This window comes from Theropithecus gelada, chromosome 4 (assembly GCF_003255815.1).
Source record: "Theropithecus gelada isolate Dixy chromosome 4, Tgel_1.0, whole genome shotgun sequence".
In the NCBI taxonomy this organism is placed as follows: Eukaryota; Metazoa; Chordata; class Mammalia; order Primates; family Cercopithecidae; genus Theropithecus; species Theropithecus gelada.
The window spans coordinates 43,579,834-43,600,645 of record NC_037671.1 but is presented as its reverse complement, the minus strand read 5'-3'; the positions used below and the strand labels follow the sequence as shown (position 1 = coordinate 43,600,645).

At 46.4% G+C, this 20,812-nt stretch overlaps 1 protein-coding gene across 3 annotated transcripts; it reads left to right on the top strand.

Annotated features, from left to right (window-relative positions):
* Positions 1 to 246: 246 nt before the first annotated feature.
* On the top strand, positions 247 to 19,359 carry TREM1 (triggering receptor expressed on myeloid cells 1). Of its 3 annotated transcripts, none has more exons than XM_025382799.1 (4): positions 247 to 385; positions 4,228 to 4,581; positions 5,813 to 6,005; positions 19,161 to 19,359. In XM_025382799.1, the coding sequence occupies exons 1-4, from the start codon at positions 337 to 339 to the stop codon at positions 19,171 to 19,173; spliced, it is 609 nt and encodes a 202-aa protein (XP_025238584.1). In that variant the 5' UTR covers positions 247 to 336; the 3' UTR covers positions 19,174 to 19,359. The 3 variants fall into 3 exon arrangements, with proteins under 3 accessions (XP_025238584.1, XP_025238583.1, XP_025238585.1); XM_025382798.1 differs by lacking the exon at positions 19,161 to 19,359 and adding an exon at positions 10,761 to 11,785; XM_025382800.1 differs by lacking the exons at positions 5,813 to 6,005; positions 19,161 to 19,359 and adding an exon at positions 10,761 to 13,385.
* The last annotated feature ends 1,453 nt before the right edge of the window (positions 19,360 to 20,812 follow it).

The window sequence follows — 20,812 nt, the reverse complement described above, 5'->3', positions numbered from 1 at the left end:
TCTGTTCCCCTTCCTAATATTAATGCCTTACTTTGATTTTTTCAAGTATCATTCTTTCTTAGATTTTGTGAGGTTGAAAGGTAATTGTCATTATTACCACAGAGAGGAAAACTGGAGTTCAAAGAAACTTAACTGAGAAGTGAGTCCTGGTCTCTGGATTCTTTTGTTGATGTCAGGAGTCACAGCAACTGGTGATGAAACACAGCCCAGGCTCAGTGCCTCCCAGGAATGTCCTCACATCCTGTTGTGCAACTTTCCGAAGCCTCTAGGTGACTGTGGTGCCTTGTAGCTGTCCCGGGAGCCCTCAGCAGCAGTTGGAGTTGGTGCACAGGAGGGATGAGGAAGACCCAGCTCTGGGGGCTGCTGTGGATGCTCTTTGTCTCAGGTAAGACAAGGAAGAGGAGTGGGCAGGGAAGGCGTTTGGTCCAGGATCTCGGGGAGCCCTTTTCTGTTGAAGCTTCAGAACACAGGACCATCCAAGATAGAGCCACCCAATAGTTATGCCAGACTGTGCTGCTCTACCCAGAATCGGGAGAACGTGAAGTGTCTGCCCACAAAAGTAAAAGAAGGAGAGAGTCAGGGAAACAAGATGTCTGTGCATGTTGACGTTGTCAGAGACAGGCAAAGTCTGGCATGGGAATAATGATAGAGTAGATCTCATCATGGCATGATCTACAATGAGTTTATTTGATGTTGAAATCTTTTTCTTATATTCCATCATGATGTTGGATGTTATATTCCATTTGATGTTGACAGTCCGTTAAACCCAAAAGGCAGTATTGATTTAACAAATATTTCCCAGGGGTCTACTATGGGCCAGCAAATATACTGCTGCTGAGGACACAGATGTGACCAGAAGAGGCTGGTGCTCATTTTGGTGGGGGCGATCATCCCAGCTCTCCATGGCACGCTGGGATTGGAGGGCACAGTTGCTGAGGCTCAGCAGAGCCGGCCCATGCCCCAGCTCTTGCATGTGTCTCCTCTTATGATCTGCACAGCTCATACCTGCACCCAAACCAGAAGCATGTGAGGCTTTATTCACTCCTCCTCCTAATCCTTATATTTAGGAGGAAGGATTATGATGTTATCATAATCCTTATGAATAACAGGAGGAAAGTGTCAATATGAGTTAAAAACGAGGCTTGCCTTAGGAAGGCATGAAAAATCAGGGAGAGGTATTCTCTTGGGCCCTCTACTTTGAGCAAAGTCATGGACAACTGCCTTGTAGAGTCCATGCTCAGATGTTGCTCTGGGGCTTCTTGGAGCTGGGGTGATGATCTAGATGGGCAGAAGGGAGTTAGGTCCTCATGGACAAGTGTATTTCCTCGTGTTTGCTTCATGTTTTTCTGAAGGAGAACTGGGAGACAGCAGAGGGCTGAAGGTTATGTACTTGTGTGAGAGAAAACCAGTAGTATATATTTCATTGTGCCCTGTGGGGATAGGTTAGGGGTTAACCTGAATGCTCTTTGCAACTGGATGCTTATTCACGCTTGGGCCAGGACTGCTCTAATCCCTATCAGACTGTGTTGGGCCATGTGGCTCAGTGCTTTAGATGGAACCAGAGTCTTTGGGTTTGAATCCTGGCTCTAGCACTTAACTATGGTGAGACTTTGGGCAAATCACTTAATCTCTCTGTGCCTCAGTTTCCTTATCTATAAAATGGGGAGAATAATGGTGTCAACTTTTTACATTACAAAGATTAAATAAGATAGTCTTTGAAAACCCTTAGCACATAATACTTAATAGGTAGTATTTGCTATCCTTTTAATTAACATATTCAAAGGAATTCCCTTCCTGCAGTGCTGCACAGACAGCTCAGCAGCCTTCGTTTCTTACTGTCTCCTTCCTTCTGCGAGAGACAGGCAAGTTTGCAAACTCAGTCACCTGTAGCTCCCACCTTCCCTGGGGAGCTGGCAAATAAAGGAGATTTATCTGTAACATTAACTTCAGAGGTTAGGGCTTCAGTGGTGACAACTTGAGGATGGAGTCTGTGTGTCTTCCAAAGAGCCCAGCACAGTGCCTGTGATAGAGAAGTTTCTCAGCCACAGTCTGATGTGTGAATGAACAAATGAGGGAACCAGGCTTGGTTTCAGACAACTCTCAGCCTCTGCTCAGCTGCCTCTTGGAGGGGCACTCCTGACCGGAGTTTGTGGGAGTTGCCCAGGAGGCCCGTTTGCAAGGTTTCCTTAGAAACTGGAGTCTGCTCCCAGAAGAACTGGCTTTCAAGCCTGGTTTCACCTTTAAAATCCTTGTGAGTCCCTGAGTCGAGTCTTCCTAAGGTCAGGCAGATCTGTTGGCCTATCCTGGGGTGGGCGTGCCAGGGGGCTCCGTGAAAGGGGCAGTGCTTGTCATTTTTCACCAGGCCTGCAAGGACCTAAGTGTGTGGTATTAATAACAGCAGTACTAGTGTTACCTTGACCCTCACAGTAAACCCAGCAGCACTGTCCAGCCTGTTATTTGGTGCTCCATGGGGGAAGGTACCCTAGGCCTGAGTGTGTAAGCTACAGTTTCTCGCAACTTAGAGAGCCCCGGGTGTCCAGCTGAAACACGGACCTTGGTCTTCTAATTCTGCTCTGCTTGGCCTCCCATCAGCAAGGCTCCCTTGGACAAGGCCAGATGAGCATTCCCAATTCTAGACGGTTAACCCGGTTCAGCCTCCAAGAATGTGGTGGAAACCATTGTCACTGTAACCCAGGGGTTCTCAAACCTGGCACTATTGACATTTGGGGTGGGATGATTCTTTGTTGTGGGGGCTGTCCTGTGCACTGTAGGGTGCTTAGCCTGGTATCCACTAGATGTTAGTAGCACCCACCTCTCTCCCTGGTTATAACAACCAAAAATGTCTAGATATTGTCCAGGGTTTCAGGGAGAGTTGTGGCAGGGAGCAAAAATTGGTCCCCAGTGGAGAACCACTGCTGTGACTCCGTGACATCAAATATAGGAGGGGACATTTCTTGGCTCCGGTAACTGGAAAGTACAAGGGGTGCTCCTCTGGAGCACAGCTGAGTCCATGACTCAGATAACGTGGGGTTTTTTTTTTTCTCTCTTTCTCTGTCTTCCCTCCACTCTCCCCTCTCTCCCTTCCTCTCACTCACTTTCTGCCTGTTTAGCCATTCTCAGGCAGCCTATTCCCACATGGAAGAAAGTTTCACATAATAAAGTTTCACATCTCACTGACCTGTGAATCCTAGCAAGAAGCATTTCTCTTAATGGCTACAGCAGTCTCAGGGAGGATTCTGATTGGTCCAGCTCAGCCATGTGCTCCTTCCTAAACCAATCAGCCTGGCAAGGCCCAGGCTGGAGTGCAGTGTTGTGATCTCAGCTCACTGTAACCTCCTCCTCCTGGGTTCAAGTGATTCTCCCACCTCAGCCTCCCATGTATCTGGGACTACAGGTGTGCACCAGCATGCCTGGCTAATTTTTTGTATTTTTAGTAGAGGCGGGGTTTCACCATGTTGGCCAGGCTGGTCTCAAACTCCTGACCTCAGGTGATCTGACCTCCTCATCCTCCCAAAGTGTGGGATTACAAGCGTGAGCTACCGCACCTGACCCCGAGATGGGGTACTTGGATTGGCAAAGCCTGTGTCCTGTGCCCATCCTTGAGAATGTGGGCAGCCCCAACAGTAGAGCCACACAGGATCGTTCCCTTGGAAAGGGGTGCTCTGCTACCCAAAGGGAGAAAGGAGTGCCAGGCAGTCAGATATCCATGCCCATCATGCCCTCCAGACGGCTTCCTCACTGTTTGTCCAAAGGTGTTTTGAACTGATGTCCTTGCCCTGACTTAGGTGAAGTTCCTCAAGCTGTCCTTGGAGCCACTCTCTTCTAGCACTGTGTCTTTGCATTCACTTTTTATGTCGTACACCCTTGTAATTGTTCCCTCCCACCATGCTGCAGCCACTTGTGGTCTTAGCACAATGTCCCATGTTCTGTCTCCAGTTGGGCAGTTTCTTCCTCTCAAAGTCAGTCTTCCTGTGATCATTTATGAAATTTGATCCTCATGCACCATATGAAGTCTCACTCTTATAGTAAAAAACCTACTCACAGTGGAAAGAGCTGAGGTCTAGTGCTGGCTTGCAGGGCAAGTTGTATTTTCTCTGGAGGCCTCAAGAACCTTGTCTGAAATATGGGTGTTTGGACAAGAAAAACAGGGGGCTTCTCTCCTTTTTCCCCACCCAGAGAGAGAAAAATAATTCCTCACAGAACCCAATTCTCTTTCCCTGCTTATAGAACTTGGAGCTGCAACTGAATTAACTGAGGAAAAGTATGAATACAAAGAGGGGCAGACCCTGGAGGTAAAATGTGACTACACACTACAGAAGTATGCCTACAGCAGGAAAGCTTGGCAGAAAATGGAGGGAAAGATGCCCAAGATCCTGGCAAAAACAGAGAGGCCTTCAGAGGATTTCCATCGAGTCCAAGTTGGGAGGATCACACTAGAAGACTACCCTGATCGTGGTTTACTGCAGGTCCAAATGACCAACCTTCAAGTGGAAGACTCTGGACTGTATCAGTGTGTGATCTACCAGCATCCCAAGGAATCTCACATGCTGTTTAATCCCATCCGCTTGGTGGTGACCAAGGGTGAGTGGCCTAGGATTGGTGGGGACAGGAAGGCCAGGTGAGGAAAGGGGTGGTGGTGGTAGCATCAGCAGAGCTGGGGTTCAGGATTCCTAGCAGGCTGTCTTCCTCCCAGAAGCTCCTTGTCTCTCATCTGAGGTCCAATAGTAAGAGAACCTTCCATGTATGAGATTCTCCTAGGATAGCAGAGCCTAATTTGGGGTGCTGTGGTAGGAATTGGGGTATAATTAAGGTGAGTGGTAGATTTGGGATAATTTAGTCCCATTCTTTGTTCTCCACTTAGAAGTCATGTCGTGACTCCCTTTCCCAAGGATGCATTTGGTGGCATGCCTGTGTGCCTCTGAAGTAGCCCCTCTCAGATCTTTCTGTGGGCACAGACCACCTGGGGATCTTATTTCCAATGCAGACTCCAACTGAATAGGTACAGGGTGGGACCCAAGAGTCTGCCTCTCTATTGATCTCCCAGATGATGCCAATGCTGATGGTCCATGGCTCCCATTTTCGGGGAGCAAGTCTCCAGAGCTCATACACAACTCTTATCTCACTGGATAGGAGAGGCCGGTTTACTTACCTGTCCCCTATTAATTTCAGAACTGCTTGCGGGAAGCACCTGTGCCTTCCTGGGTTCTGCACCCTTAGCGAATAATGTAGTTTCTGACTCAAAGTAGGCTCTCAGTAGATGTTGCATTAAGGAATGAATTATGGAAGACAGAGGAAAGGGAGGCAGGTTCAAGTTCCCAGCACCTGGGGAATTCTAAGCCTGAGGAAGACAAGGTGCATACATAATATATTAATAAAAGATAACTTTTAAAGCAATATGCCATAAGCCAGGTGAATGAAAGGCAGAGTGAATCAAGTAAGCCTGGAATTATTCTTGGAGAAGGTGGGTGCACATGAACTGGTGAAGAACAGAAGGCAAGTGCATTTCCAACAATACAAATGGCAAAAAATTCCTTTCTTCTTCTCTCTTTCTGCTCTCCCTCACTTCCTGCCCTTTTTCTCTTCTTTCCTTTTTTCAATCTCTGACTCAGGTTGACTCCACAGTATTTCTTTGGTTTTAGCAAAAGAAAACTTTGCATTTGGGCCATGCTTATTTTCCTCCTCAGCTTCATTTACCATACCACCTACCCGTCCATCAACTCATCCACCTTTTCATCCATACATCCATTCACCCACCCATCCACCCCTTCATCATTCATCTGTCCACCCATCCATCCAATGTGTCTTCTTGCAGGTTCTTCAGGTACCCCTGGTTCCAGTGAGAATTCTACCCAGAATGTGTATAGGATTCCTCCTACCACTGCTAAGGCCTTGGGCCCACGCTATACCAGCCCCAGAACCGTGACCCAAGCTCCACCCGAGTCAACTGTCGTTGTCTCCACTCCTGGCTCTGAAATCAACCTTACAAATGTGACAGATATCATCAGGTATGGTTTTCAGGCCCTGGGCCCCTGGTTTGGACACTGAGCCCTTTTTCCCCAGTCCGTGTGCTGAGAGGATGTGAAAGTGAGGGAAAGGGGAGGGTGGGGCAGGAGCTGACTTGAGTCAGGTTAGTCTGGGTAGAAATGTCCAGGGGAAGAAGGAAGTGGTAATGGAGAATAGGGGAGGCTCTCAGCCAGGCTGTCCTTCTCCCCAGTTCACCTTCCTTGTTTCCTTGCAACCTGAGTATTAAGGAGAGGGAAATGGCATCTTCCCCAAATTCCAATGGAGCTCATCCAACCCCAGGGGTCTGATGGGTAGTGGGAAAGCACTCTGAGTGAGGGGCCCTGGATCTAGTGTTGGCCTGACTAACTGTGACTCTGGGTGAGTCAGCAACCCTCTCTGGCTTTAGCTTCCTTGACAGTTCAGTAGGCATGCTAGAAACCCACAGCTGGAAGACATTGTCCACCTAACAGCTCTCAGCAGGAGCTGGAGCTGGGGCTAAATGCAGTATTGGTTTTTGCCTTATTGTTTTTTAAATAACATTGTTGCAGGTGTCCAATTATAGATCAATAGAATTAGAATTTTTGCAGATGAGGTCCATCTCAGTATTTTTAATAAGATCTTTAGGAGACTTCTAATGTGTAGGCAAACTTAAGAACCACTAACTTAGCAATTTCACTCTTCTTTACAGTTATTACATGTTGATTTATATTAGAATGTGTTTATCATTAAATATTGAAATATCAGGGAGGAAATATTCTTTCACATTACCACTAGTCTAACATGGCTTTTTTCTCATATTCTCTTCTAGTCTTTATTTATGTTTATACATATTTTAATATGGCAGTAGGTCTAATTATACCTGTTTTTTTTCTTTTCCATGCTGAAATTATTCTTTGATGCTGCTACCTAAATTCCACAAATATAATTTCAATAAGTGCATATTTTTCTATCAATTGTGAAAGCCATAACTTACATAATCATTGGCCTGTTCTTAGACATTGATATAGTGTTGATAACTCTGAGATAAACATTTTCTTGCAGATGTATTTTTCTTCTTTTAAATAATTAACTCAAATGAAATTTCCATGAGATAATTTAAACACTGATATCATTTTGTATACAAATAGCATCTACCAATGGTCTTCCAAAAGATTGGAAACAATTTGCATTGTGATTCATTATGCATAAATAAAGCAGTGTCACTGCAGGCTTACAGACATGGATTTAGTCTTTTAAATCATTAAATAGTGTGAGTTAAATCACATTCCTGCTAAAATGAATGTGAACTGGTGCCTGCCCTAATTTCTCTATGAGTGTAGACTCCACCTCCATATGGGTAGTAGCAGTGCCTTTTTTCCCATTACATTGTTTGGGGAACAGAGTGTTCATTAAACCTTTGTGGAATAAATCAAACGAACGATCCACTAGGAGTCAATTCTTTCTTCTCTACTTTCATTTTGCAATACGTAAGTGAAGAGTACATGACCTTTGCCCATATTCCTACTTTTACGGGAAGGAGGGCCTTAAGTGTAAGCTGTCCAGGTTCTGAGCCTTTTAAACAAAGAATTGGACAAGATGCACAGAGTAACAAAGGAATGAAGCAGTGAAAGCAGGAATTTATTTAAGCGAGAAAGTGCTCCCCAGGGTAGAAGTGGCCCCGAGCAAGCGGTTCAAGGGCCAGGTTACAAAGTTTTCTGGGTTTTAAGTACTCCACGTGAGGTTCCTCTCAGTTACCTGTTATCTGTATAAAGCATTTGGTTTGTGGCTACCTAAAGGCTGAGGTGAATTGGCGCCCTCTGCGGATAAAGAGATGGTCGTTTGTGATTGGCACATGACCAATCCAAGGCACGCTCCCTTTCCATCTGAGACGTGGTGGAAGGGGGAAGGCTGTGGGGAGAGTAGCCTTTGATCCTTTGCTGCTGGGGAATGGGGAGATGGGGTTTTTCCTTTTGGTTTAGCTTTAGAAAATTTGTGTTAATTGGCCTTAGGTTCCCTGACCCCAGCACCAGGAGTTTTCCTTTTGATCCAGTTTTGGGAAATCAGCACGAATCTGTTCTAGATTCCTTGATCCCAGACCTTGGTGTTGCTCCTTGATTCAGCATGAATTGGCCTTATGTTTCTCTCTCCAGACCCTTATTCTCCTGCCTCGCTACTAGAGACTGCATCTCTCTTTTACCTGTTAACTTTATCGTCTAATATGAACTATCCTTTCAGCAAAAGTCCAGTCTGGAATCCACTCTAGCTGTTTGAAAAGAAGAAGCTTTTTTTCTTTCCCTTCCTTTCCTTTACCTTCCCTTCCCTCCCCTCCCCTCCCCTCCCCTTCCCTTCCCTTCATTCTTTTTTTTTGTTTGAGACAGGGTCTCACTCTGTCAACCAGGCTGGAGTGGAGTGGCGCAATCATGGCTCACTGTAGCCTCAACCTCCTCCCACCTTTGCCTCCCAAGTAGCTGGGACCACAGATGCATACCATCAGGACAGCTAATACTTTTTATTGTTTTTGTAGAGATGGGGGTCTCCCTGTGTTACCCAGGCTGATCTCGAATTCTTGGGATCAAGTGATCCTCCCACCTCGGCCTCCCAAAGTGCTGGGATTACAAGTGTGAACCACCACATCTAGCCAGGAAAAGAAGGAATTTAATGCAGGGAATTGTTTGCCCAGGTGATGGAAGAGCTGAGACACTAATTTGGGGATAGAGAGGCACTGCAGATGTAGCCACTATCACCTTATCTCTAGGTAGGTTCCCCAGAAGCAAGCCATAAAGTCTTGTTAAAATGTTTTAGGACTAGGCATCGTGGCTCACATTTATAATCCCAGGACTTTGGGAGGCTGAGGTGGGAGCATCACTTGAGCCCAGGAATTTGAGATTAGCCTGGGCAACTTAGCAAGACCCTGTCTTTACACAAAAATAAAAAAATTGGCAGGGCATGGTGGCATGCATGGTGGTCCCAGCTACTTGGGAGGCTGAGGCAGGAGGATCACTTGAGCCTGGAAGATCGAGGTTTCAGTGAGCTGTGATCAAGCCATTGTACTCCAGCCTGGGCAACAGAGCAAGATCCTGCTCTCTCTCTCTAAAAAAAATGACAAAAAAAAAATGTTTTAGGAAGTGATTTCTGGCAAAGCCATTGAGGAAGTGGGACCAGGAAGGGAAGGAAGGCAAGCACGGTTGTCATAACCAAGGAGTATCTCACAGGATAACTCTGGCTCAGTCTTGTAAAGGAGCTCTGGGGACTTCTGAGTCACATTTGGAGTTGTCCCTGTATGGGGCAGTAACTGAGCAAGGGCAGCTCTAACCAAGGCCAAACACATGAATTCCTGGGCCTTCAGGGGGTTAGTAGCTTGTGTGCAGCCTCGAAAGAAATGCAGGTGGTGGCCTGTTGGGAGTGGACATGCCCCGCGAGTTCAGCCTAGGAAAATGGTACAGCACTCAGAGTGGATAAGGCAGAGCACTCGCAGGAGGGACTTGGAGAGGAGGTGCAGTGAGCAGGGCCCAGAAGCCAGGACATTCAGGTTGCAGCACCTGAGTCAGGGCAGATGCTGAGGATGCTGAGTGGGCCACAATCATGTGAGGGGTGAGAGAGATGCTGGCTCCCTGTGCCTTGCCGCCTGTCTCTCTGCCCCATCCCTGCCCCCGTCTCTGCCCCCTGTCCCCTACCAGTTGCTGAACTTGACCAGGCAGCCTTGAGAATGTAGTCCCCTGTGCTACAAGTCAGGGCCCTTGACTGGGGGTGGATTTTGGGCAAATAGGCAGTTTTCTGCTTTCTAGCTCCTTTATGCTGTTTTCCTCTTTGCTAGTTTGTGCATGTGGTTTTAAGTTTTGTATACGTGGATGTGTTGATTTTAAATCAGTTGCTTTGCTTTATTCCTTAATGTGTCTTATTCTATTTCCTGGTGACTTTTCTTGGATTGTTTTTTAATTTTATTTAAATGTTTAATCCAGGGAGAAGATTTATTCTGCCACATGCTGTAAACTGTAGAAAAGGCTACTCCATTATCATGTTGCTGTCCAGATACTGCAAGACTATTTACTAAATGATCCTCCTGTCTCTCCAAGTAGCTGGGACCATGGGTGCATGCTACCATATCCGGCTTATCCACTGGACCTCTGATTTCCTTAGACGTTACGTTCCCACATGGCACTGGCTCTGCATCTGGCCTTTTTGTTCCATTGCCATCTGTCTGTCCCTGTTTCTTACCATGCCACATCCTTGTGCTCTCATCTGCTTGCATGTCTGCTGATGGAACTGGTCAAGTGCCCTCACTCCTTTGCATCTTTTTATTATGCTACCTATTGATGTTTACCCAGAACCCTTAAAATCATTTCACCAAAATCTATAAAATTCATGATGAGATTTTCACTAGGGTTGGATTCTTCTCGGTTTATAGGTGAGGAAACTGAGCTAAAGAGGTGAGATGACTATCCCAGTAGGCAGGGGATGGTGCTGAGACTAGAGAGCGGGTTTCCTAGCTGGGGTTCCCTCTCCCTACCACATCACAAGGAGGAGGATGGGCTGATCAGCCTGACAGTCTCCCAACAGTGCCTCTCCTGGACAGGGACCTATACTCTCCACTGAATTATTTCTAATCAGTAGTTTTTGGCAGTGAGACAGACCGAAAAGCACAGGGTCAGGCAGTGTGGGAAAGGTGCAGCATGGACCTAAGCAGAGGGGAGTGGGACATGAAGGCATTTTCTAGAGGGAACACGTGCATGTGGGGGAGCCTTTGCCAGCAGTAGCGTTCAGTCTCCTCTCTCCCGCAGGGTTCCTGTGTTCAATATTGTCATTATCGTGGCTGGTGGATTCCTGAGTAAGAGCCTGGTCTTCTCTGTCCTGTTTGCTGTCACGCTGAGGTCATTTGGACCCTAGACCCACGAACCCACGAGAACATCCTCTGACTTCCAGCCATATCCATCTGGCAGTTGTGCCAAGGGAGGAGGGAGGAGGTAAAAGGCGGGGAGTTAATAACATGAATTAAATCTGTAATCACAGGGTACTTCTAAAGTCAGCGTCTCACCTTCCTGCTCACTGCCCTCATTTCTCTAATAACCTTGGGTGGGCATTTCCGCCTCAGAAAAGAAGTTATAGCCCCAAACATGCCTGGTCCTTCATTCCACCAGCCACTTGGGGTTTGCATGAAGTACAGACAGGTCAATGTTTTTCACTGTAATTCTCTTGTGGGGGCTGTGACGTGCAGAAGGCGCACCTGATACTTCTGCTCCGTTTTGCCCTGGACCATACAATTTTGGCCTGACCTGGACAGAGCTCCCACTACAGAAGCATCCTGCTCGCCCTATGCTGGGACTTCCTTTTTCTAGCATCAGACACTTGGGTGTCATGCTTATATGTGGTTCTTTCCAACACTCCCAGGAAAGGGTGTTGAAGATTGTGGAGCATGGAGAAATAAGACATCATGGTGAGAAAGTGCATCCTTCTCAGAGAAAAGAGTTAAACTGAGTATCTTGTCCTGAGGAAATACTGGCAGGCTGAGATGGGATCCATAGGAGAGCATCAATGGACAGTGTCAGACATCTTGTGTGCATTTATCGCTGGAGCCTGAAAATAGCCCCATGAAGGCAGAAATGTATGTGACTGGAACGAGGCCACGTGAGTAAGTCACCGTCCACTGGCAGGAGTGAAAACTGAAGAGCTCCTTACCTGAAGGACCCCAAAGCCACATGGCATAGAATGAGCAGGAGTTCTGCCTGTGTCTAAACGCCTCTTTCCTGTATCACACAAGGGGCAGGGATGGTGGGGTAAAAGCTCTCCCCACCGCGGAGGCTTCTGGAGGCTGTCCCCATGTGCTCGTCTAGTTCCCCACTCTGCCCTCCTCCTCCTCTCTCAGTTTGCTCCTGGAGCACCTGCTTCAGTTTCCATGCTCTCTCCAGTGCCCTCCTCTGTGAAGTAGGTAGGTGTTCAGGCCATCACGGAGAAAATCTCTGTGGGAGATTTTCTTGCAATCTCCCACAGATTTCAATCAGGATTTTGTTATTTCCCACCGTTCGAGATTCCCTTTAAGGGAAACGGGCCTCATGGATGGGGAAAGGATGGTGGGTCCTTCCAGCCCAATTTAGTGATGTCCAGGGCAGATATTATCCTCCATTCCCAAGAGCAATCACACTTTTCTACACATACAGTGTGTCTCATGTCAGGTAAATGTATTTTCACAATGAGCTCCACTCCTGTGGAAACAATTCTCTGCACGCGGAGGTCCAGCTCCCAGCCTGCTCCATCACATAGGGACTTCCCCATTCCTCTGAACGCTGCTCTGTCAGAACCTGCCCAGGTAACGGTAATGACCCTAGAGAGATGATTTCTGAACCCCAATTTTGGGCCCATTAGAAGATGTGTGGGGGGCATTTATTTCATCCTGATGCTCTGGTGACAATCTTTGCAAAGGCACTAGATCCGGAAGCTGTTAATCTCTGCATTTATTTTCTTACCTAAAAGAATCAAGCAGCTCAGAGGCAGTGACTGTGCAGGATGCAGTGTTTGTATGCTGAGCTTGCTGGTCTGGAACCTGCACTTTAGCAATCCCATTGTTGCTCCTGTTTATGAGGTTGACAATGTGCCAGGGCAAGGGAGTATTGTCATTAAATGCACTCCAGGAGAGGCGGAACACACGAGGGCGGTGTTTCTCAGAGGTCTTTAGACCACCTGCATCAGATTCTCCTGGAGCATAAAGCAAATGCTTAGAGTCCAGGGCCCCTGCAGACCTTCTGTATCCTAGTATACAGCTCCCTCTTAGTGAATCTCAAGCTTGTTTCCAAGAAGTCATTACAGTCCTTACAAAAGCCCATGACACATTCCTAGAGATTCATCCAGATGTAACCCAGTGCATGGTCCAGTGCATGCCTGTGTGCTTAACTTATTATAGATCAAGTGTTAAGTCCAACATATCAAACGTGCCTGAAATACTATATGCATTAAATTGGAAGACAAATGGCCACACTGGATACTCTCCCATTTGCACTTACAGGCCACGCCACGCTCCATCCTCCCCATCCTGCCTGGGCACCTGACCAATGTGGCTAAACCAGCAGGCTCCTTGGCTGCCAGTTTCTGGCTGGTTGAACCAATGGGAAACATGAAAGGAGAGCCAAGGGTGGGGAGAGAGTCAGATCAGGGTTTCTGTCCTCAGGGCTCCCTCCCTGGGAGGTGGTGGCAGGAGTGGCTGCATTCCTCTCTGAAGCCTCCTTCAAGCCCCTCACCAAACAGTTCCCATCTCCATCTTCTCCTCTGTAGCCCCCTGCTCCATCTTCTCCTCTGTAGGCCCAGTGGTGGGAACGGCCCACCACTGTTGCCAGCCTCAGCATACTGAAGCACCCCTTACTGCATTCCCTAAATTCTATGCACATGTTTATTAAATACTCTTCAATTACCCAGTTTCAATGAGCCACCGGTGTCTTGCTGTTACCTTGACTGATACAATAGTGTTGTGTGGTTAATGACACAGACCTTGGAGGAAAACAATATCTGGGTTTGAATCCCTGCTCTGCATCCTTGCAGGGTGTCTGATCCTGGGTGACTCAGTTAACCTTCTGGGCCTCAATATTCCTCCTTGCCTTAATGGACATGATGGTGCCTAACCATGCCAGTGATGATTCTGGACGCTAACAACAGAATCCAACTCTGGCTATCTAAAACAGCAAGGGAATTCTAGAGGGATATCAGTAACTCAGAGTTGATGAGAGGCTGGGGGATTGGGTTTGGAAAATGGGCAGAAGCCAAGAGAGAATGGACAGCAGAGGCCACACGAGACAGTCTGGCCATGTTGCCATCGATGCCACTGCCCCAGACACTGGAGGCCACTATGCTATTCCTAGACTCTGAATCCTAAAATTGCCTCTGAGTAAGTCATCTCCAACTGGCTCTGCATTTGTGTCTCATCTGCAGATCTGGGGTCCTGGGCAGAATCATTCATGTGGCCAGGCTTGGGTCAAGTCACGTGCCTGCAGCATAGCTGCCGGGAGAAGGGTGGGAGGAATAGCTGCTTCCGTCCTCAATAGAAGGGGAAGCAGGGCTCTGCATCTGTGTGAAACTCACACATTGGAGCCTGTACCCCCAAAAGAAAAAGGTGTTTGGCGCTGGAGAGTCACAAGATGACACGCCTCCATTATACCAGCTCCCAATGTTGACAGGATCCAAGGAGATGCCTGAGTAAAGTACCTGGCACACAGTAGGACTTCAATCCATGGTGGTTACTGCTATCACTGTTATAACTGTGGTCTCCATGCCTGTGCCTGGACAGGGTAGCTCAGGGAAGCCCATACCTGGTACTCAGGCAAAGGCCCTGAGCCCCCGAGACATGCTGCAGGGCCCATCTTACCTATACGCAGCTCTTGCAGACCTGGTCAGCTTGGACTCTTTGCCTCAGAACCACCTAAGCTGTTGTTAAAATACAGATGCCTGGGCTCCTTTGCAGATCTGCCAAGTCAGAATGTCTGGGGGTGGAGCCGGGGTGTGTACGTGTGCTACACTTCCTGAGTGAAGCCACGTGCCTGTGCTTGGGAACCATGGGGCAGGCTGATATTAAAGAGGGCAGGTTCAGCAGAAAGGCTTGAACCCAGCCTTGTGGGGTGAACAGTATTTGTTTGCACAGTACCATTTCACAGGGAGACTGGGGTGCAGGCTTATGGGTTGTAGGGGTCAGTGGTCAGTGATGAGGAGGTTGGTGGCCTGAGGGGGTGAGTGACGCAGTGGGGACCTCGGGTGGGTGGGTCTAGACTCACCATGGTGCAAAAAGGGAAGCAACTGAGTGTTCCTATCAGGACTGTGACATCATGATGGCAGGAAGGAAGCTGTCACAAGGGTGGCTAGCCTGCCTCTCTTCTGCATTTTCCTGAACTGTTCCCCCAGTCACATTTCCTCCAAGGTTTCTCAACTGTGAAGTAACTGCCCAGCCTCGTGGGGAGATGGTGACCATGTATGTGGGGCAACATCCTGTAGCAAGTAGAAGAGGCCCTGGGCCAGCCGGCAGACAACACATCTAGGTGGCAGATAGAGTGGAGGGGGCAGGGCTCGGGGGGTGGCCCTGGTGGCTGCTGCTGCTGCTCCTGCCGCTGCTGGTGCAGGTAAGGAGAGTGGGTAAGCAGGCTGGGCAAGAGGGCACCAGGGAGAGGGATGTAGACAGCCCAGCAGAAGTGCCCACTAGTGGGAGTTTCCTCTCATATCTTTGGGATGGACTGGAATGGGGTCAGGTAATGTGGTACAGATGGGAAAGGGAAAGGAAGGCAATGCATGCAGACTGTGCTAGTCCACCCTGACTCAGGAGGGACTGGGAGATGAAATAGATGCTGGAGGTTCCTCTACTGCATCTTGAAGTTGAGAGAATTAGGTGGATCCAGCCAAGCAATTCCCCAGCACTGTGCTGATATCCTGGGAGATGTAAAGAAAAGCAAGGCAAAGTCTCCCCTTAAAAAAGCATGCACTCACTGTGCAGAGGAGGCATTAGTAGAGCATAAGGTAAATAACAGCAAAAAGACAGGTAGTAACATGAAAACAAAACTTCTGTGGAAGTCACTAGCAAGACAACGAAGGGAGTGTGGAGAAGAGGATAAGAGTTCTGGAATCAGAGAGGGCTGGGGCAACAAATCCCATCTCAGCCACACTCTACGTATGTGACCTTGAGTAAGGTTTGTAACCTCTATTAGGCTCAGTTTCCTCATTTGTAAATGGAACTGACTCACAGGTATGTATTTGTAGGTGGCACCTACTTCAGAGAGTTGTCTTAATAATTAAACAGTGGATGGATGGAAAGCCCTTGGCTCAGTATTTAGGGCCTAATAAGTGCTTAAATTTTTTTTTTCTTTTTTTTTTTTTTTAGATGGAATCTCACTCTGTCACCAGGCTGGAGTGCACTGGCATGATCACGGCTCACCACAACCTCTGACTCCCTGGTTCAAGCGATTCTCCTGCCTCAGCCTCCTGAGTAGCTGGGATTACAGGCATGTGCCACCATACCTAGCTAATTTTTGTATTTTTAGTAGAGACAGGGTTTCACCATGTTGGCCAGGATAGTCTCGCCTCGGCCTTCCAAAGTGCTGGGATTACAGGCATGAGCCACCGCCCCAGCCGTGCTTAAAAATTTTATGGTGGGAGATGATGATGATGGAACCAGGTGTAGGGTGATCCGTGACATTGAGGGTGAAGAAGAAAGAGACTAGCGCCAGCTACAACTGTTCAGGTTGACTCCCCTCTGGGACCAAATGGGAATATCCCTTCCATTTGGGAGAAGAGAGAAGAGTGGGAAGAGCATGTGTCTTGGGGACACCCGGAGCTAATACAAAGAGCTGTGTGAGGCCAAGTGCTACGGCTCACACCTATAATCCCAACACTTTGGGAGACTGAGGTCAGAGGATGGCTTGAGCCCAGGAGTTCGAGACCAATCTGGGAAACATAGTGAGATCTATGTTTCTATAAAGAACAAAAAGTTAGCTGGGCATGGTGGCACATGCCTGTAGTCCCAGCTACTTGGTGGGGGCTGAGATGGGAGGATCACTTGAACCCAGGAGGTCAAGACTGCAGTGACTGCACCACTGCACTCCAGCCTGTGTGACAGAGCAAGACTCCGTCTCAAAAAACAAAGACAAAGACAAAAGAACTGTATACCAGAAAGCAAAAGGCATGCCTGGGCCACCACAAGTGGAATAGAAAATGGATGGTAAATCTGGTGAAGTTCTTTTGTACCTTTTTATGATGAACATTTTCCAGTCTACGAAATGTAGCAAGAGTAGTTACTGTCAATTCATCATCTAGATTCAAACTTCAACCATGATACATATTTGCCTCATTTGCTCCATACAGGTAGGAATCTTGCTGACATATTACACATACATATAATATTATATATATAAAATATCATATCATATATATAAAATATATCATATATATAATATATAATGTATATATGCAAACAGACACATATATGATTGCAGAACCTTTTAAAAATAATCACAGAAATACTTAATCACTCCTACATGCTTGACGGAGGAGCTAGGAATACTCTTCGTCTGTGGTCCTGTGTCTGTGTTGTGGTCTGAGACTGGGGATGCAGAGGTGAGGGAAGAAATCATGTTTGCTCAGCGAAGTGCTTGACTCTTCATTCCCGGATTCCAAACTGTAGGTGACATGGAGGAGCAAATGTGCCTGCTAGAAGGACAGACTCTGACCGTGGTCTGTTCTTACATCATGAAATATGCCTCCAGCCTGAAGGCCTGGCAGTGGGGGTGGAGCCAGGTTCCCCTGGAGACTCTGGTGCTCATGGAGATAAGAAACAAAGACCTAAACTGGGCCTGGGCCAGGAGGCACCTGCTGGAGGATTATCCCACGGAAGCCATAATCAGGGTCATGGTGATAGAGCTCTGGAGGCAGGACTTGAGGCTGTATCAGTGCATGACCCACCTGTCTCCTCAGGACCCCTTTGTTCTGCACTATCGGATTTGGCTGGTATTGGTGCAAAGGTGAGCAGCTGCAGGGCCCAGGTCAGCGAAGGGTCTCCTTAGGCACAGCCAATGAGCTGGACCCCATTTGCCCATTCATGAGGGGCTGTTTGGAGAGACAGCACAGAGCAATGGGAAAAGTTCCAGGCCTCAGATCAGGGGACCTGGGTCTTCCATTCTCTTGCTTTGTGACTTTTTTGAGAAGGTCAATAGCTTCTCTCTGGGCCTCCGTTTTCTCACCTGTAAGACAAGGATGTTGGACTAGGTGACATAAAAAATTATCTTACTCTGTGGCAGAGGGCTGCTAGAGAAACTGGTTAATTGAACATGTGCTATGAGCCAAGCACGTACCTTTTTAATCTCTTTACTCTGAAATAAGTGCTGCTGCCTTCACTGCAGAAGAGAAGACGCAAAGAGGTTAAGTTATTCACTATATCATTCTGCAGATAAGTGGTGCAGCTGTGACTTACAGGGATCCATCTGATTGCCTGGTGACTCAATGAAATGGGCCCCACTTGGCCAATGAAAAGCTGTTCCTCTTCTCAGGGATTTCAATAGCAGTAGATGAGGCACAGTTATTAGAGAGGAAAATGAAGGACATTTTGGTGACCTTCAGTTGCTTCTCATTGGTGGAAACACTGCCAGTTCCCCCTCCTTTGTTAGCAAGCCTGCCTGCCTACATGGGGAGGTAGAACTGGGATGGTGGAGCTCAGTGGTTTTGCCTCAAGTTTTTCTATAAAACTCTTTTCAGGCTAGTGAATTTGAGAGGCCTCCATTAGCACAGGACATTACTCTTCTGCTATTTGAATATATGCTAATCTGAATACGTGAATATCAGGACAGGCTGGGGCTGAAGTTGAACTTCATAGCATCTGCAAATAAACAGTTGACCAAGCAAAGGGACAGAGCCATGGGCAGGATGGTTGGAATCTACTGAACCCATATAATAGAATACAATAATTTCCCAGTTCTTGAGAAACATACCCAGTCACTGGCAGGCTGATTACAAATTAATGACGCAATTGGTCAAGCGGTTCCATCACCCACTGCTCCTGACTCAGGAACATTTTAGTAATTTGGTCTTAGTGTCTCTTTGTTACATAAATACTAAAACTTCAGTCCTTTGCAAAGGTAAGGGCAGCCATCACAGGGCAATAGAAGATTCTGGATTCTTGGTCCCTCTCTGCCTTGATCACACTTACTGACCTTGGGGAAGCACCTCACCCTTTTTTAGGCCTCAGTAAACCCCTGGCAGTGGGGCTTCCCCTCTGTGACATTCAGTGGCTCCAACCTTTTGGGTTTGTGGATCTTTATTGAGTTCAGGGAAATAAAGGCCTATATTTCACATGTAGCAAAGTTGGCCCAGTCCAGGCACCAGTGGATGGCTTAGTCCTTGTGGTCTGAATCCATCATTGGAGTTCTGCCCAGTTCTTTAACTTAAGTCTTAAAAAAGACAAGAGAAATGGTTGAGAAAGACTGAGCTCATACTATTAAATGAGAACTGTATCAAGTTTAATAAGGATACACTTAAACATAATTATCTTCATTGAACCATAAAACAAGCAGTGCTGTTCTGATAGCAGCTTCATATTTCTTCTCTCCAGGAACTGGAGAAAACTTGAGGCTAATCTAGCCAGAAAAGCAGCATCCCGTACAGATTGTTCCTGTCTGTTTCCTGTGTGGGCTGCCTGACCCAATCATTTCCCCCGCTTAAATTTGCAGGGAAAAAGCATGACATTTGGCATCAGAAGGCCGGATGTGGAATACCATCCTCCCCCACCACTGCACACTGGGTACTTTCGGATAAGTCAGTTCCTCTCCCAGGCTGGAAATCAATCCTTGCATTCGTGTTATAAAGGAAAACCTACGTCCTGAAAGATGGCAAGGTCAACTGTAAACAAACAAAAATGCAAACATGCTGTTTTTTTCCACAAAAGATCTTCGTGTAACCAAACTGAATTGACAGACTCCTTATTTCACAGCCCACAGTCATCAAAGGAAACACTTTACCACTCATTTGGTTTCATGTGTTTTTTAATGTGTATTTTTATGTATAGAGATGGAGTCTTGCTATGTTACCCAGGCTGGTCTTGAACTCCTGGGCTCAAGTGATCTTCCCTCTTTGGCCTCTCAAAGTGCTGAGATTATAGCCATGAACTACCACTGTTAGTTTAATATATATATATATTTTAATCTTTACTACCTTCATCCTGAGCTCCACTCTACCCTTCCCTCATAGGCATCTTCTTAATAATTATATTTTGTATTTTCCATGTTTATTTGCATGCATGTAGATTCTTGAAAATATATAGAATCGATTTTGTGTGCTTTTGTTTTTTACACATTTGTTTTTTACACATTTCACTCTGTTGTAGAAAAAAATCTGCAATTAAACTGAAACTTCCACATTATCTATTGCACTCTCTTCTTCATGTTATCTGGTAATCATTTTGTGAGAGGAGTCTAACTTTCACAAATGCAGGTTATTGATAGACAAGCAAACTCTGCCCTGTCTTCCTTCCCCTGCTGAGAGGGAAAAGCAAACCCCAAACTGATATGCTTCCACATACAATTCATTTCAACATTCCTTTACTTCATATACATTTGTGCTTTTTGACTTCCATTTTTAAACTGGCATAACATCTTCTCAAATAAATTATGTATTGAGTATGAGTTAAATAAAATTTTTAACATGTGTTTATTTTTGTCTCTCATGGTTTAAGCTTTATTTTTTTTCAAAATTATAACTCCAGTTATATGTTTTCAGACAGCATTGTGCTTCTGCGACTATCCCTCATTGCTATATGTAAACCTAAATCTTCAATTTTTTGGCTGCTAGGTAGGATTTCATATAATGTAGGGGCAGTATTGGATTTCATTTTTCCATTCCTCCTAGTGATGGGAACCTAAGTTGCTTCAACTCTTTACTACCACAAAACAACACAAGCATACAAACAGAAAAACAAACAAACAAAAAACCCTCAAAATAAACATTTCTATTAATGCTCTTGAAGGAGCCGTATAAGAATGTTTTAGAGTACATGTGAAGTTGGCATTAAGCCAAACAGAAAATAAGAACAAAATAGAGGGTTTAGGAACATACCCACACATGGACAGTCACTTGACTGCCACTAAAGGGCCTCTGCAATTTAGTGTGGAGAAGACATTGTTTCTATCAAAGGGTAACGATCAGTTGGATACCCACCCAGAAAAAAAATAGGTTTTTAACTCTTTCACACTGCACGTGAAATTAATTGAAAATGTATCATAGACCTAAATATAAAAGGTGAAAACAATATAGTTTCTGGAAGAAAATGTAGAAAAAAATGACCTTGGAGAAGGCAAATCTTTTCTAAACAGGACGTAAAAAATAG